At 42.7% G+C, this 15,205-nt stretch overlaps 1 protein-coding gene across 1 annotated transcript in view; it reads right to left on the reverse strand.

Moving 5' to 3' along the window:
• Positions 1 to 1,618: 1,618 nt before the first annotated feature.
• Positions 1,619 to 15,205, reverse strand: part of SRGAP1 (SLIT-ROBO Rho GTPase activating protein 1) — a 283,402-nt gene continuing 269,815 nt past the window's right edge. Inside the window, exons 20-22 of the mRNA XM_060112684.1 lie at positions 13,798 to 13,932; positions 13,325 to 13,664; positions 1,619 to 7,059 (exon numbers count right to left, since the gene is read on the reverse strand). Of these exons, the coding sequence (XP_059968667.1) occupies positions 6,682 to 7,059; positions 13,325 to 13,664; positions 13,798 to 13,932 (853 nt within the window). The 3' untranslated portion in view covers positions 1,619 to 6,681. The remainder of the gene's footprint in view (positions 7,060 to 13,324; positions 13,665 to 13,797; positions 13,933 to 15,205) is intronic.

Raw genomic sequence — 15,205 nt, forward strand, 5'->3', positions numbered from 1 at the left:
CAGGGCTCGAACCCGTGTCCCCTGCATTAGCAGGCAGATTCTCAACTACTGCGCCACCAGGGAAGCCCAAGTTTGGGAATTTTCTGCTTGAGTCCCAACTACTCAAGATGGAAGCCGGAAAGCACCCTTTCCCTGCCTTCCTAATATTCTTACAGGGTGCTGGCCTATGAACAGTGGGAGCTGACAACCATACTCATGTGGCACTCGAATTCAGGCGTGAGGGATACAGGTGCACGTGGGGAGGGTTGTGGCAGAGGCTGAGGCTCGTGGATTTGAGGATAGTAGTGAGGGAGATGCAGGACAGTGGGGCTTTCCTGGAACAATCCTATAGTCTGACTTGGGCATTTGTTCCCATGGGGCAGCCTCTAAATCCAACTCTCGGGTCCTAAAATGGTACCTACCTGCTTTCAGATAGGCGTTCCAATCAATGGCTTAGTTCAAAGTCATTCTATCATGTTTGGGGAAAAGATTTCCTTTAACAGGTGGGTCTTTTTTTTTTTTTTCCTCTTCCATTAATTTGTCCATGTTTAAAGATTTCTGCATATAATACCCAAAGTATAATCAGGAAATACTAAAATAAAACACCAAGCACATTCATATAGAATTCTATACAGCCATGCATACAATACCTAAAGTTTAATTAGGAAATACTAAACTATACATATTCATATAGAATTCTATACAGCCCTGAAAACGTAGAAAACTACCATTATATTTAACAACATGGACTCTCCCAAACATAAATTTCAAGAAAAGAAGCCAGACAGAAAATCTACACACCACTAGTCCGTTTGTAGAAAGTTAAAATGACAGGCAAAACCAAACTATGGTATTATTTGTCAGGATGTTGATAACTTTGAAAGCCTAGCTTCTAGGAGGCTGTTTAATGTGCTATTTCTTGATCTGGGAGGTGGATAAATTAGTGTATCACTTTGTGAAAGCTCTTACACTAATGATTTGTGTACTTTTCTCTGTATTTTATGCTTCAATGAAAGTTTTTTCCTCTCAATTTATGTCTTTTTTTTTAACAGCTCATCAATATTCAGTCTGGTATATTGCTGATACAATCTGCACATTGCTGATACAGTTTTACAAAACTATATTATGTATTGCTAGTCCTCAAGAGTTAGGAAAAAAAAGCTAAGTTTGAAGATAAAATATCCATACATGGGGGAATTCTAAACATAGTCTATACCTAAGGATTGCATTTCAATGTATTCAAATGAAACCAAAAATCAGCTTGGCAAGGTTTACTACGTCAGAAACTCCTCAAAGGAAAGATTTCAGTCTGAGTGTTTAGGAGGACTGTGCTCTCTCAGCCTCTTAGTTAAGACTCTCCCAGCCCCGTCTCTCTTATTACAGAGGGGTCTTCAAACTATGCTTCTAAAAAACCCTGGCTTCATGGACAAGGCCCTGTGCATGAGGCCTCACTTTCAAATTCACAAACCAAAATCAAAGATGAAAACTTTTTTTTTTTTTTTAAAGGTAGTTTCATATGATTTAACGATTTAAGGCAACTCAGCTCTGGTGGGGGTGGGGGGCGTTAAATAGTGACTAGAAGTAGAAAGGAATGAAAACACGGCAGAGAATCAGACCATCGGAAGCCGACAAAGGCAGCCAGAACTATATTATTTATTATAAAGGTACACCATGAAGAACAGACCTGACTGTATACTGAAGCCTGGAATGGTACATGCCAAAATGTACAGTACTTATACATAAAAGTGCATTGTCACAACAGATTAACAAAATTTTTTTTTTTCTCTTCCAGAACTAGAAAAGCATCCCCTTTACTTTCACCTCGGAGAGGAGGGAATGTCATGGGAAGAGGCAGTACAGAGCAGAGGCGAACAGGATGGCCGTCAGCAGCACGTGAGCAGGGGAGGGGAGGGGGGCGATTTGCGGGGGACCTGGAGAGTGACTGTGGGGAACGAAAGGCACAGTCACGGCTAAGAGGAAAACAACACGCCTGATGACCATGACCTGACCATGACCGACAAGGATGCAAGACAGGACAAGGCTGAGCACCGAGGCATGAAAAGGTACGGGGATGGAGAAGCAGCTGGGAGAGAGGGAAGGAAGTTTCAAAACAGTCAGTGGACGGAGGAATTGGGGTGGCACTTGGGGGAGGGGGTGGGCGGGGCAACAGTAAAGAACAAGGCTAAAACTCCTCTAAAATAGAAAGGCACTTTCACATGTACATACTACAGATGTACATTGACACGATCAGGTAACAGTCACAAGCAGGAAGCCACCAATACTGCAATTAATCAAACCGACAGGAAAGGACAATACTGATTTAATTACGTGGGCAGGAGTTACCCTTAAGTCAGTAGGTAAATAGCAGTCTCTCCTGTCACACAGCCACTTACTATACTTTAAACATCTATAATAACCATCACACTACACATTGAATTCGGATGAATGTTCTAAGTGGGGGGGGGGCATTCACAAATGCACGGTTTATATATTTTCTTTTACTAAACAGTTTCTAAGATAAGCATTATGGAACCCAGAACAATTATTTAAGCATACAAAATTCCCTACGTAATTTTAAGATACAGGTACCATTTTGATTATACTACGTAGACTTTTTTTTGTTTTTTGTAAAGAAAGTATACTAGGGTGGGTGAGTGAAAGCTCAATTTCCAGTTTATTTTTACTGATTTGAACAAAGCTGTGCCAGTCACCCTGCCCCATGCCCGACACCCCAGCCCAGCTGGAGGTTGGCTTTTAGCTCAGGGGCCAGTCTCCAGTCGTGAGCTCATTCATACGTGGGAAGAGACTTCACTTCTAAGCTGCCCGTGCCTTGGGGCCTATGTGGCGGGTAACTCAGAGCAGGCCTCAGCCCCAAGCGCATTTCCTGCATTCATGGCCCCCACTACTGTGGTCAGGAATAAATGTCATCCCAAATCTGAAGTCTTCTCAACCCAGTGGAACCACAGGCTCTTAACTTTGGATTTCAGAGGCTGTGATTACTGAAGTTTCTTCAGTTTATAGACCCCAGAGGCTATGCTTCATTCCCAAACGCTAAGGAGACCACCACGTCCCCCCCACTTTTTTCTTTTTCTTAATTAAATTATAAACCCATTTTTGGGAATGGCAAAAGTACAAAGACAGAAAACTCATACAATTTGACCCTTGGCACTCTATATCCATTGATCACTGTTCATGTTCATTGCTGTAGATTAAGTGGGACCCTGCTATACATTATTCTATGGATTGCTCAAGGGGCACCAGTCAGATTACATTGTGTGAAAATGTGAAAAACTGTTGAACAATGGCGTTTACACCACACTTGAACATGGAGCTCTACAAAGGGCCATTCAATGGATTGAAATAACTTACAGAACACTCATCAGGAAACAGGTACTAAGAACCGTTCACTCTATCCTAATGACCCACTCCAAGCATCCCCACCCAAACAGAAAGGCCAATTTGGTAAATCTACTTCAGTGAGTTCTGTGGATGGGACGTGAACATTCAGTTATATCAGCTGTGAATACATATTCTTGTGTAAGTGGAGTCAGGTAATCTTTGTAGAACCATCATTTACTCATCATCAAAATGACCCACTTGCCAAACTGCACATGAACCGTTAAGATCCTTGAAACTGGGGCATAACATCTCAGGGACTTATTTTCTTTCTTCTCTCCCCATTCCTTGTGACTTCCCACCTCTCCACTGTGGGCTACACCTGTGGCGGTAAAGAGGACCACATACAGGTGAACCCTCTCAGCTGCTGAAACTTTTAAGGAACTTACTGGGTGTTATTCTGGATCCTTTGTTAAGTGGCCACTTTGTCTTATCCTTGGAATCTGAAGGCGTTTACTAAACAAAGTAAGGATTAGTGAGTCCTTACTCACTCTGAGGTCACATCCTTCCCTGGGAATTGGGGGAAAAAAAAAAAGCCTCAGGGTGACAACAGAGTTAGAGAGAGAAAAGACAGAGACAGGTAAAGAAAGGGAGCGATGGGAAGGTATCCGGAAATGTCTCCTGGAAGAAGGCACAGCCTGTGAGGCTCCGAGGTCTGGAGCAGCATGTCCTCTGCCGTCCAAGGCAGCAGAGTCCTGATCTGGAGGGTGGAAAGGCGGAAAGAGTCCTCGTTCCGTCGCAGGTGTCAACGGCAGAGAGGAGACACTGGGGAGGATTACCAGGGAGAGCTCTGAAGAAATGAGTTTGCAGGAGTAAGATCTGAAAAGCTAAAGTTAAAGCTTGTAAAAGAACCCTTCAAAAATTAGTAAGTTCAAAACACCTCTGCCCTTTTTTTTTTTTTTTTTTTTGTGGTATGCGGGCCTCTCGCTGTCGTGGCCTCTCCCGTCGCGGAGCACAGGCTCCGGATGCGCAGGCCCAGCGGCCATGGCTCACGGGCCCAGCCGCTCCGCGGCATATGGGATCCTCCCGGACCGGGGCACGAACCCGTATCCCCTGCATCGGCAGGCGGACTCTCAACCACTGCGCCACCAGGGAGGCCCCACCTCTGCCCTTTTGATGCCCTCTGTTAACATCCTACTCATCCATCAAATAAGGAAGTGGTTTTTTAAGAATCCTCTTTAATTTCTAAAAGACTTAAGGTTTCCTCCCCCATTACTTCCACCCTTTTCTCTGTTTCTGTTTCCCCATTAACAACAGAGAATTAGAGACCACAGTGGAATCTAGAAAGAACTGGGAGGTGATCGTAAAAGTTTCAATTTCCTAGAAATTTGGGAAGGTTGTTTAAAAGGGTTCGTGCTATTCAGAGCTCAGTCCTGGCTGGGTTTCCATGGTGCCCAAAGGTGCTGAAGGACCACTAAAGCTCAAGGGAGAGGATGGGGGGTTGCACAAGATGCTGAGCTGGGCCTCTTTTTCAAAATGGGCAAGAAGGATGTTGTAAAAATTCACAGGTTTACAATACCTGGAAATACTATATTTGAAATAATTTTTTTCACTATTTAATCCATTTGTGAAATCAGGCTGCAGGCAAGCCAGCAATGTGACTTGGAAAGGTAACAATATCTCATAAATGTAATCTCTCTTTGCATTAGAATGATTAGACTGGCAAACTGAGGTAGAGATCAAAGTAATGATCTTGATTTTAGTACAGATCCCCATTTTTTCCACATTGCTGCATTCACCAATGAGCTGAGAAGTCAAAGTCCATACTGTAACTCTTAGGTGGGCATGCAGTTGGCTGCCAGTTTGAAATCAAAGTGGTCCAGAGGGGTTAGTTCTGGCCACCCATTTTTCTGAAAACAAAAAACCCCCCAAAACCAAAAAACAAACACAAAAACCCTTCCTCAGTAAGTTCAACGACAGAGTAGATAAAATGCTCATAGGTTTACAGATGGTATAAGCTGCTGCTGGTAGGACAGTGGTGATCTGTACCTTAGTAAAAACAAATGAATTCAAAGCAACCTTTTTAAGATAGAGGAGAAACAGAGCATAAATATGGGCTAAAGAAAAATTGTCTGTGGGTGAGGATGTCAGAGAAAGAGGGTGTCAGTGGAGTTCAGCTGACTGTGAGTGATGTAGAGACCACACGGAGAAAACAACAAAAGCCGTGGTTCCAGGATGCACAACTGGGAGGAAGTCATCCTGGAACCATGAGGTCATCCTCCCACCTTGGCTGCTCTCTTACGCCAGTACCGTAGCTCAAAGAGACAAACGCCGAGGGGAGCTGGGGATTCAATTTAGGATCATCAGGCCTCTGTAGCACGTTTAAAGGAACCCAGGTCATCTTGTCAGGGGAAGGGAAGGCCGGCAAACCAAGGACTTGTGTGCTGTCTGCTTTCTCCGTTGCCGCAGAGGAAGACACGGGGGCTTAGGGGAGCTAGAAGTTGTTTTCTAGGCAACAACAGACCTCTGAAGGGGTTCATGGAGGAGTGTAACCAGAAAGTCTTTAAAATTAGACTGTTCTAGTCTGCAGTGAATGTAGGGGATGGACTTGGAAACCCTCCGGGGCCTGATCAGGCTTGGGGAAAGAGTCACAGCAATAGCTCTGGAGGACTGTCCTTTCCCAGGTTCAGTTCAAGCAGTAACTGCAGAGGTTCCACCTGCTCCTGCTGAGGCTTTCACCTGGACCCAGGGAAACGACGGTTCCGAAAGAGGCAATCGTCCTAATCATTCAGGCGGTGGGCTGCAGCTCGCACTGGGAATACCCCACTGTGACAACAGCAAGTCTGTAGCAAGAGCCAGGCCCCTGCCCCGCTGCATGGAATAAGAGGTACTCACTGTCAGCTACCAAACAATGCCACTGTCACCTTTTAGCCTTACCCCGAGTGCCAGAGACCAACACTGGTTACATTCCAAGGCCTGGAACTCAGATCCTCCTGCCTTTGGATTCAGACGCTTCTGACTCATCCAGGCTACACTAAGCCTGAAGCCCTGTGCAACGTGCAGGGCAGAGCGGTGTTGCCTTCATTACAAATGGTGCAGCATTGGATTTTCAAGTAAGTCTAAGTGTCTCTATTGTCTTTAAAATGACACAGGATATGTCCAGTTATTAAAAAAAAGGATGAAATTACAAAATACAAATGCCCGTGTTAATTTAGCTAGTCTCAGACATTACATTCGAGAACACAGAAAAGCCAAAGGGTCTCCAGTTATAAGCACACGACTAAGGAAAGTTAAGGATTGTTGACTTTTGTCACTAATCCGTTTTCTCTTTCTAATCACCTCCCCATATGTTCGCTCAGTTGGTTTTTACATTGTGCAAGACTTGTCTGCTGGACCCTGGGAAGGTGGGGTGGGCCCTACGGTAGGGTTTGTTTTTGGAAGAACAGCAGGTTTCGGCCGAAGGGCTGGGGGCTTCAGCTGCACGCCCATTCTGGGCGCCACCATAGGCTTGAAAGTACTCATTGTGTCACTGGAGGAGCTAGTGCTACGTCGAATCTGAGGCTCCGAGCTCCTGAGGGCAACGTTGTGCAAAGGGCTGAGAGATTCCGTGGACGTGGCAGGGGTGGGAGAGTTTTTCACTTGTTCTAAGGTATCCAGCACCACGTCGGGGGCGTGCTTTGCTGTACTCTGTCTCTCCAGTTCTCGGAGTTCATTCAAAGCAGTGTTCATCGTCTCTTCAATATCCTGGTTGAAAGATAACCAGAAGTGAGAGATGGTAACTAAACTTATTGTGGTGATCATTTTGAAATGTATAGAAATATCGAATCACTATGTCATGTAACAGGAATTAGCAGTGTTGTAGGTCAAGCATACTTCAAAAACAAACTCATAGAAAAAGAGATCAGATTTGTGGTTCCCAGAGGCGGGGGGTTGCGGGGATGGGCAATTGGATGAAGGCAGTCGAAAGGGACGAACTCCCAGTCATAAGATGAATTAAGTACTAGGGATGTGATGTACAACGTGATAAATATAATGAGCACCGCCGTAGGTTACATATGAAGGTTAAGAGAGTAAATCCTAACAGTTCTCATCACAAGGAAAAACATTTTTTCTTCTATTTCTTTAATTTTGTATCTCTGTGAGATGCTGGATGTTCACTAAACCCACGGTGGTAAACATTTCATGATGCATGTAAGTCAAATCATTATGCTGTACACCTTAAACTTATATGGTGCTGTGTGTCAATGATAACTCGATAATTAGCTGGAAAAAAAAAACCCAGAAAGAGAGACAGACTAGGCTGATAATGAATACTAATGTATAGAAACCATATACTTCACATCAAAGCAAGCAGGCCAGCAAAAGCATGACTGTTTTTTGTTGTTTTTTTTTTACATCTTTATTGGAGTATAATTGCTTTACAATGGTGTGTTAGTTTCTGCTTTATAACAAAGTGAATCAGTTATACATATACATCTGTTCCCATATCTCTTCTCTTGCGTCTCCCTCCCTCCCACCCTCCCTATCCCACCCCTCTAGGTGGTCACAAAGCACCGAGCTGATCTCCCTGTGCTATGCGACTGCTTCCCACTAGCTATCTATTTTACGTTTGGTAGTGTATATATGTCCATGCCACTCTCTCGCTTTGCCGCAGCTTACCCTTCCCCATATCCTCAAGTCCATTCTCTAGTAGGTCTGTGTCTTTATTCCTGTCTTACCCCTAGGTTCTTCATGACTTTTTTTTTCTTAAATTCCATATATATGTGTTAGCATATGGTATTTGTCTTTCTCTTTCTGACTTACTTCACTCTGTATGACAGACTCTAGGTCCATCCACCTCGTTACAAATAGCTCAATTTTGTTTCTTTTTATGGCTGAGTAATATTCCATTGTATATATGTGCCACATCTTCTTTATCCATTCATCTGATGATGGACACTTAGGTTGTTTCCATCTCCGGGCTATTGTAAATAGAGCTGCAATGAACATTTTGGTACATGACTCTTTTTGAATTATGGTTTTCTCAGGGTATATGCCCAGTAGTGGGATTGCTGGGTCATATGGTAGTTCTATTTGTAGTTTTTTAAGGAACCTCCATACTGTCCTCCATAGTGGCTGTACCAATTCACATTCCCACCAGCAGTGCAAGAGGGTTCCCTTTTCTCCACACCCTCTCCAGCATCTATTGTTTCTAGATTTTTTGATGATGGCCATTCTGACTGGTGTGAGATGATATCTCATTGTAGTTTTGATTTGCATTTCTCTAATGATTAATATGTTGAGCATTCTTTCATGTGTTTGTTGGCAGTCTGTATATCTTCTTTGGAGAAATGTCTATTTAGGTCTTCTGCCCATATTTGGACTGGGTTGTTTGTTTTTTTGTTATTGAGCTGCATGAGCTGCTTGTAAATTTTGGAGATTAATCCTTTGTCAGTTGCTTCATTTGCAAATATTTTCTCCCATTCTGAGGGTTGTCTTTTGGTCTTGTTTATGGTTTCCTTTGCTGTGCAAAAGCTTTAAAGTTTCATTAGGTCCCATGTGTTTATTTTTGTCTTTATTTCCATTACTCTAGGAGGTGGGTCCAAAAGGATCTTGCTGTGATTTATGTCATAGAGTGTTCTGCCTATGCTTTCCTCTAAGAGTTTGATAGTGTCTGGCCTTACATTTAGGTCTTTAATCCATTTTGAGCTTATTTTTGTGTATGGTGTTAGGGAGTGATCTAATCTCATACTTTTACATGTCCCTGTCCAGTTTTCCCAACACCACTTATTGAAGAGGCTGTCCTTTCTCCACTGTACATTCCTGCCTCCTTTATCAAAGATAAGGTGACCATATCATGACGGTTTTAACACCAGCCTGTGGAGTGTGTATCTCATACGACTACCGTGACTCGGAATGTGCAGGAGACAAGAGGTGCGATGGCGCCCGTGGCTCAAAGAGCCACAGAACAAGCACTGGCCATTCTGAGGCTCGTGGCAGCCTTTTCTGGTGGTTTTGACCTTACATGCTGACATCTTCTATGGAATTCTATTTCAATCTGTGGTAAAAGATGGCTTAAATTTAGATACTGCAACAATTTCTTAAGAAATAAAAGTGTATAGGCATGAAAAATCAGGCTTCTTTCATTCATCAGACAAATAATAATTTTTGACCACTTACTGTATACTTGGCTAACTCCTAGCAGTTCTTCAGAATTCATTTTAAGACTTCCCCTGATGCTTTTGTCCAGTGGATCTCAATGGAAGTGGTACTGCCCCATAGAGGGGCATTTCTGTAGTATGGTGTATGTGTATGTGTATTTTTAAATGTCAAAATAACCAGGTGGCATTACTGGCATTTGGTGTGCAGGGGCCAGAGATACTGGATACCTTACAAGTGTCCTGGATAATTTACATACAATGAATTGTCCCATATCTCGTTGAACTTTTAAATGTCCTCCAGACATTTATGTAGGTGAAAATTTTTTTGTAATAGTCTGAGTCTAGAACCTAACTTTCTTATATATAAACACAAAATATTTTTTTCATGGTGTTTTCTAGGAATGAAACTATCATGTAAATTATACTCTGCTTTGATTAGAACTGTATGACCGAGGGTGGGCCACCATTTTAGAAAAATCATAATTTTTTTCCATAATGGGAACACCATTATGGAAACTGAGTCGAGACTAATTAACTTAATAATACTCTTACATCAACGTACATTTTTAATTGTATTTATGGTAAGTCGACATGTAGGTGAAAGCATCTCACTACTTCATTTGTTTTCTAATGTAGTTAAGCATTCTGAAATACATTTCTTTTAATACTAATCTCCTTTTGTTTTTCCTTTACATTGTATTTAGGGCTTTATAGGTTTTAAAAAAATTGGCACATCATCAGTTTTTCAGATAATAAAGGAGGAATTACAAAATATTTGTTTTAAAGAGGTGAGGTGTGCACCATCAACAGATGAATGGATAAGTGAAATGTACTGTATACATACAATGGATTATTACTGGTCCTTAAAAAGTAAGGAAATCCTGCCACATGCTACATTAAAGGCATTGTGTTAAGTGAAATAAGCCTGTCACAAAAAGACAAATACTGCATGATGCCACTTATATGAGGTGGGCACATTCACAGAAGCAAAAAGTATTTAGAATAGTGGTGGCCAGGGCATGGTGGGGAGGGGAAAAAGGGAGTTGTTCTTAGATGGGTATAGAGTTTTAGCTTTGCAGAATGAAAAAGTTCTGGAGATCTGTTACACAGCCATGTGAATACACTTCACTGACCTGTACACTTAGAAATGGTTAAGAGGGTCAGTTTTACATTATGGTTTTTTTTTAGAATTAATTGATTTATTTTTGGCTGGGTTGGGTCTTCATTGCTGCGCACAGGCTTTTCTCTAGTTGCAGCGAGTGGGGGCTACTCTTCATTGCGGTGCATGGGCTTCTCATTGCAGTGGCTTCTTGTTGCGGAGCATGGGCTCTAGGCATGCCAGCTTCAGTAGTTGTGGCACCGGGGCTCAGGAGTTGTGGCGCACTGGGCTTAGCTGCTCCACGGACTGTGGGATCTTCCCAGACCAGGGATCAAACCTGTGTCCCCTGCATTGGCAGGCGGACTCTTAACCACTGCACTACCAGGGAAGCCCCACGTTCTATTTTTAATACACCACCCCACCCACCAACACACACACATGGTGGAGTACTGTGTGAGATAGGGTGGGTGGAGAACCACTGCCCTGGTCTGATAGAAATACTTCTTCTCCATATTCCCAGGGCTTCTTCCACTCACCTGGAGCATTAGCCTGTGGCCCTGCACAGCAGCAACTGATTTCCATATCTGCCTCCCCCACTAAATTATAAGCACCTTCATGCAGCGGCTGACTGACCATTGATTTAACTCCTCTGTGTCCATAACGCCTAGCATGGGAGCTGCCATACAGTAAGTAAGTGCTCAATAAAGACTTGCTAAATGAATAAACGAAGATCCAGTGATCACATATGGATATGTAAATTTTTTTTAAAAAGCTCTATCAGGGATTCCACTGATTTGTTTACTAAAAGAAATTGCATGTTTTTGGTATGAACACCATGATGGCAGGCTTACTTGTCCTCATGGGCAGGCTTACTTGTCCTCATGGGAAAATCTGAAGACGAGAGATGGAAAGATAAATAAAGGACACAGCTGGAAGCCATATTGTGAGGATGACATCACTTTTCAAGTGATTATTTTCATATGTGATTTCCATTTGACGCTAAATATATGGATTTGTTTTTTACAAGTATTTGCCCCAGAGAGAACGTGCAGAGCCTGGTTTATCTGTCGAGTTTTTGTTTTTATGATTTATAATGAAAGGATTTTGGTTCTAGAAGCAAAAGGGTTAAAACAGATCTTATTATACCTTCCCACCACTAAGCGCCTATTCCCTGTCTCTCTAACCTAAATGCTGTTTCACCTGCTTATTACAAGGAATGATGTTATGGATTATAGCCAAATATCACTGGCTCTAAACAGACCTCAAAGGACTCTGCATTGCACTTCAAATAAAAAAAAAAACCAAAAAGGTCAAAAGTCTTTTTGGTTTTTGCTGAAAAACTGTTGTGCACTTAAAATTGGTTTAATTTTGTAAAAACACATTAAACTCTCCACACAATCTAATTTGCTATCCAAAATTCTTTTTAGTTAGGACAATGAAAATAGCTTGGAAATTTGTCATATCAAATGCAGGTTTCCTTGAGCACTTTTTATTAAAAATAATCCATCTTTAATATGTTTGTTTCATTAATTTCTCACTTCCTTTTTTGATCTATTCTGTTTTTAAGCTTCAGTGATACCTGGAAGACACTTTACTGAAATGGTGAACCCTGAATCTATTCACCTCCTTTTTCACTGGCCATACACGTATTTTCTTCTTTTTTTTTTCCATTGAAGTATACTCGATTTACAATATTGTGTTAGTTTCAGGTGTACAGCATAGTGATTCAGTTTTTTTTTTTTTCCTGTCATACATGTATTTTCTGATGGTCTGTGTTGTAAAAAGACCCAGAGGGAAATAAATGGTAGAACGAATGATGGAAAAATCCATTAATACTGTTTTACTTTTACTTTGTCAATTCTTATTTTAAAAAATTAATTAATTAATTTTTGGCTGTGTTGGGTCTTCGTTGCTGTGCACAGGCTTTCTCTAGTTGCAGTGAGCGGGGGCTCCGCTTCGTTGCGGTGTGCAGGCTTCTCATTGTGGTGGCTTCTCTTGTTGCAGAGCAGAGGCTCTAGGTGTGCGGGCTTCAGTAGTTGTGGCTCACGGGCTCTAGAGCACAGGCTCAGTAGTTGTGGTGCACAGGCTTAGTTGCTCTGCGGCATGTGGGATCTTCCCGGATTAGGGCTTGAACCCGTGTCCCCTGCATTGGCAGGTGGACTCTTAACCACTGTGCCACCAGGGAAGCCATACTTTGTCAATTCTGATCATTAGAAAAAACTGCAAGGCCCTTCTCTGCAGTTACTATTGGGAAGTGAAGACACACATCCATTCAGGAGTGACAGAGGAGCCAAACTTGCTGTTCTTCAAACAGCCAACCATCATTTTCTCACTTCATTTACTGAGTAATCCACCCTTTCCTAAGATGAAGTGTCACTTTCATCATACACTAAAAATGTTGTGTTTCAGGGCTCTCCATTCTGTTCCATCAGTTTGTCTGTTTTACTAGCTCTAGCATGCATTTAGGATCTGGTAGGGCTAGTCCTTCCTCATTCTTCCTTTTTAGAATTTTCCTGGCCATTCAGCAGTGATGGGTTTGACTGTCCTGGGTCCTAAGTTTCTGCCGTGTCTTTGTTTAAATCACTATGAACCTAATACACTTGGGCCCTTCCAGTATCACATGGACTTAAATTGAAGAATGGGTTAATTTCTTTTCTGTTGTCTTTAGTTGATTCTATACAAAAGACATGGCTCCAGAAACTAACTCCTGTATGCCTCCTTCATCACACACTGGTACTTACCATGCAATATTCTATTCAAAGCAGCCTACCTGAGCGATTGTCTCTGGGTCCAGTGGCTTGTGGTCGTTGAAGCCTGTGTATTGCCCTGATGATGTGGACCTTCTAATAGGAGGGCTGTCAATCTTCTTGAGGGAGTCATGGCGGCTGATGTTGGTCAAGCTGCCGTGACCTGGCCGACGCCTCCTCTCGGGACTGTCATTATTGAGGCCACGGTTCTGTAGCAGGCCCCGGGGGTGACTGCCCAGGCTTGGGGACCCCAGGTCAATTGAGGAGTTGGAAAGACCATGTGGGGGATGGAGAGGGCAATGGCCATCACTGGTCCTGCCAGGACGCCTTACTGGAGGGGGTGGCTCTCCTCTTTTTCTTTGCCTAGACAGAGACAGAGAGTGAGAGAATAGGAGAGGTTATCACACAGGGTAATTCTGCAAGGCTGTGGATGCCGTGGCCCCTCAGAGCCCCTGGAGAAGTGGAGGTTCAGGAGCCTGGTGACCACTCCACCTACCTGGCTAAATAGCCATCAGGATGACGGTCTGTTGGGGAGTTCATGTCCTTGGATGAAGACTTGTCTTCAGTCACTGGCCCACTGCTGGCCTCACTGTCAGCTTTTTGGCTCAGCGTGTCTGAAAACGTATCATCCCTGAAACAATGAGAATCAAGAGTGAGGTTTGGGCTTCCCTGGTGGCGCAGTGGTTGAGAATCTGCCTGCTAACGCAGGGGACACAGGTTCAAGCCCTGGTCTGGGAGGATCCCACATGCCGCGGAGCAACTAGCCCCGTGAGCCACAGCTACTGAGCCTGTGCGTCTGGAGCCAGTGCTCCGCAACGGGAGAGGCCGCAATATTGAGAGGCCTGCGCACCGCGATGAAGAGTGGCCCCCGCTTGCCACAACTAGAGAAAGCCCTCGCACAGAAACAAAGACCCAACACAGCAAAAATAAATAAATTAATTAATAAACTCCTACCCCCAACATCTTCTTAAAAAAAAAAAAAAGAGTGAGGGTCTTTTGCTAGATGAATGGGGACAAAAAAATAAATGATGGCATTTATGTATGTAAGTCTTTCTCTTACTAACGTAACTTTTTCCTTTTCACTATAAGAATAATAACGTTTCATGGCAGATAAATTGGAAAATTCTGAAATTCCGATAACAATCGCCCATAATATAACATAACATCCAGAGACAACTACTGTTCGAATTCTAGAAAATATCCTTCTATGCTTTTCTTCTCTGCCTGGGATACATATCTACAAGGATGTCCACAGGTATGTACAAGGATGTCCACAGGTATGTACAGCATTTATACACTATAAATATTTATATGTTTAAGTACTTTAGATATATATGACTATGCATACATACACACATCATATTTCTTGCATTCTGAGAGACACATTTTAACATTTTAAAACTTAGGCTGAATCAGTCACTGTATACATTTTATGTGGTATTTTTCTCTTTTCCTTGAAAAGCTGTTCATAAATTGGTGCTGCATTGTGAAATACTGCAGTCACAAAATTAAAATTACACTGTACAGGGTATTTTGTAACTTGTTTCTTTCACTTAAAATTATGACCAGATGGGAAGATGTCTCTTTAAGTATTTTTGAAAGTAGAGCTTTCTCATCAGCAAAATTAATAAAGAAGCCTGAAGATGATTGTCTTTAGACTTGAAGTCAGTATCCTCTCTCTTGGGAATGTGGAATTGAAACAGTAAACAGGCACCAAGAGAAGAGCCTCCACTATGTTTGGAATCAGCAGTGCCACTTTAGCTCCTAAAGCCATCCTCCGCACTGGGTATTTTTCTAAGAACCTGAACGCTTCAGAAGGTGTCTCTCACTAGTCCTTGGCTCCAGACCTTCAAGGAGAGTTTGGGAAATGAGAAGCTGTTGGCCCCGAAGTACTGTTAGCAAAG

The sequence above is a fragment of the Mesoplodon densirostris genome, chromosome 11 (assembly GCF_025265405.1).
Source record: "Mesoplodon densirostris isolate mMesDen1 chromosome 11, mMesDen1 primary haplotype, whole genome shotgun sequence".
NCBI classification, from domain to species: Eukaryota; Metazoa; Chordata; class Mammalia; order Artiodactyla; family Ziphiidae; genus Mesoplodon; species Mesoplodon densirostris.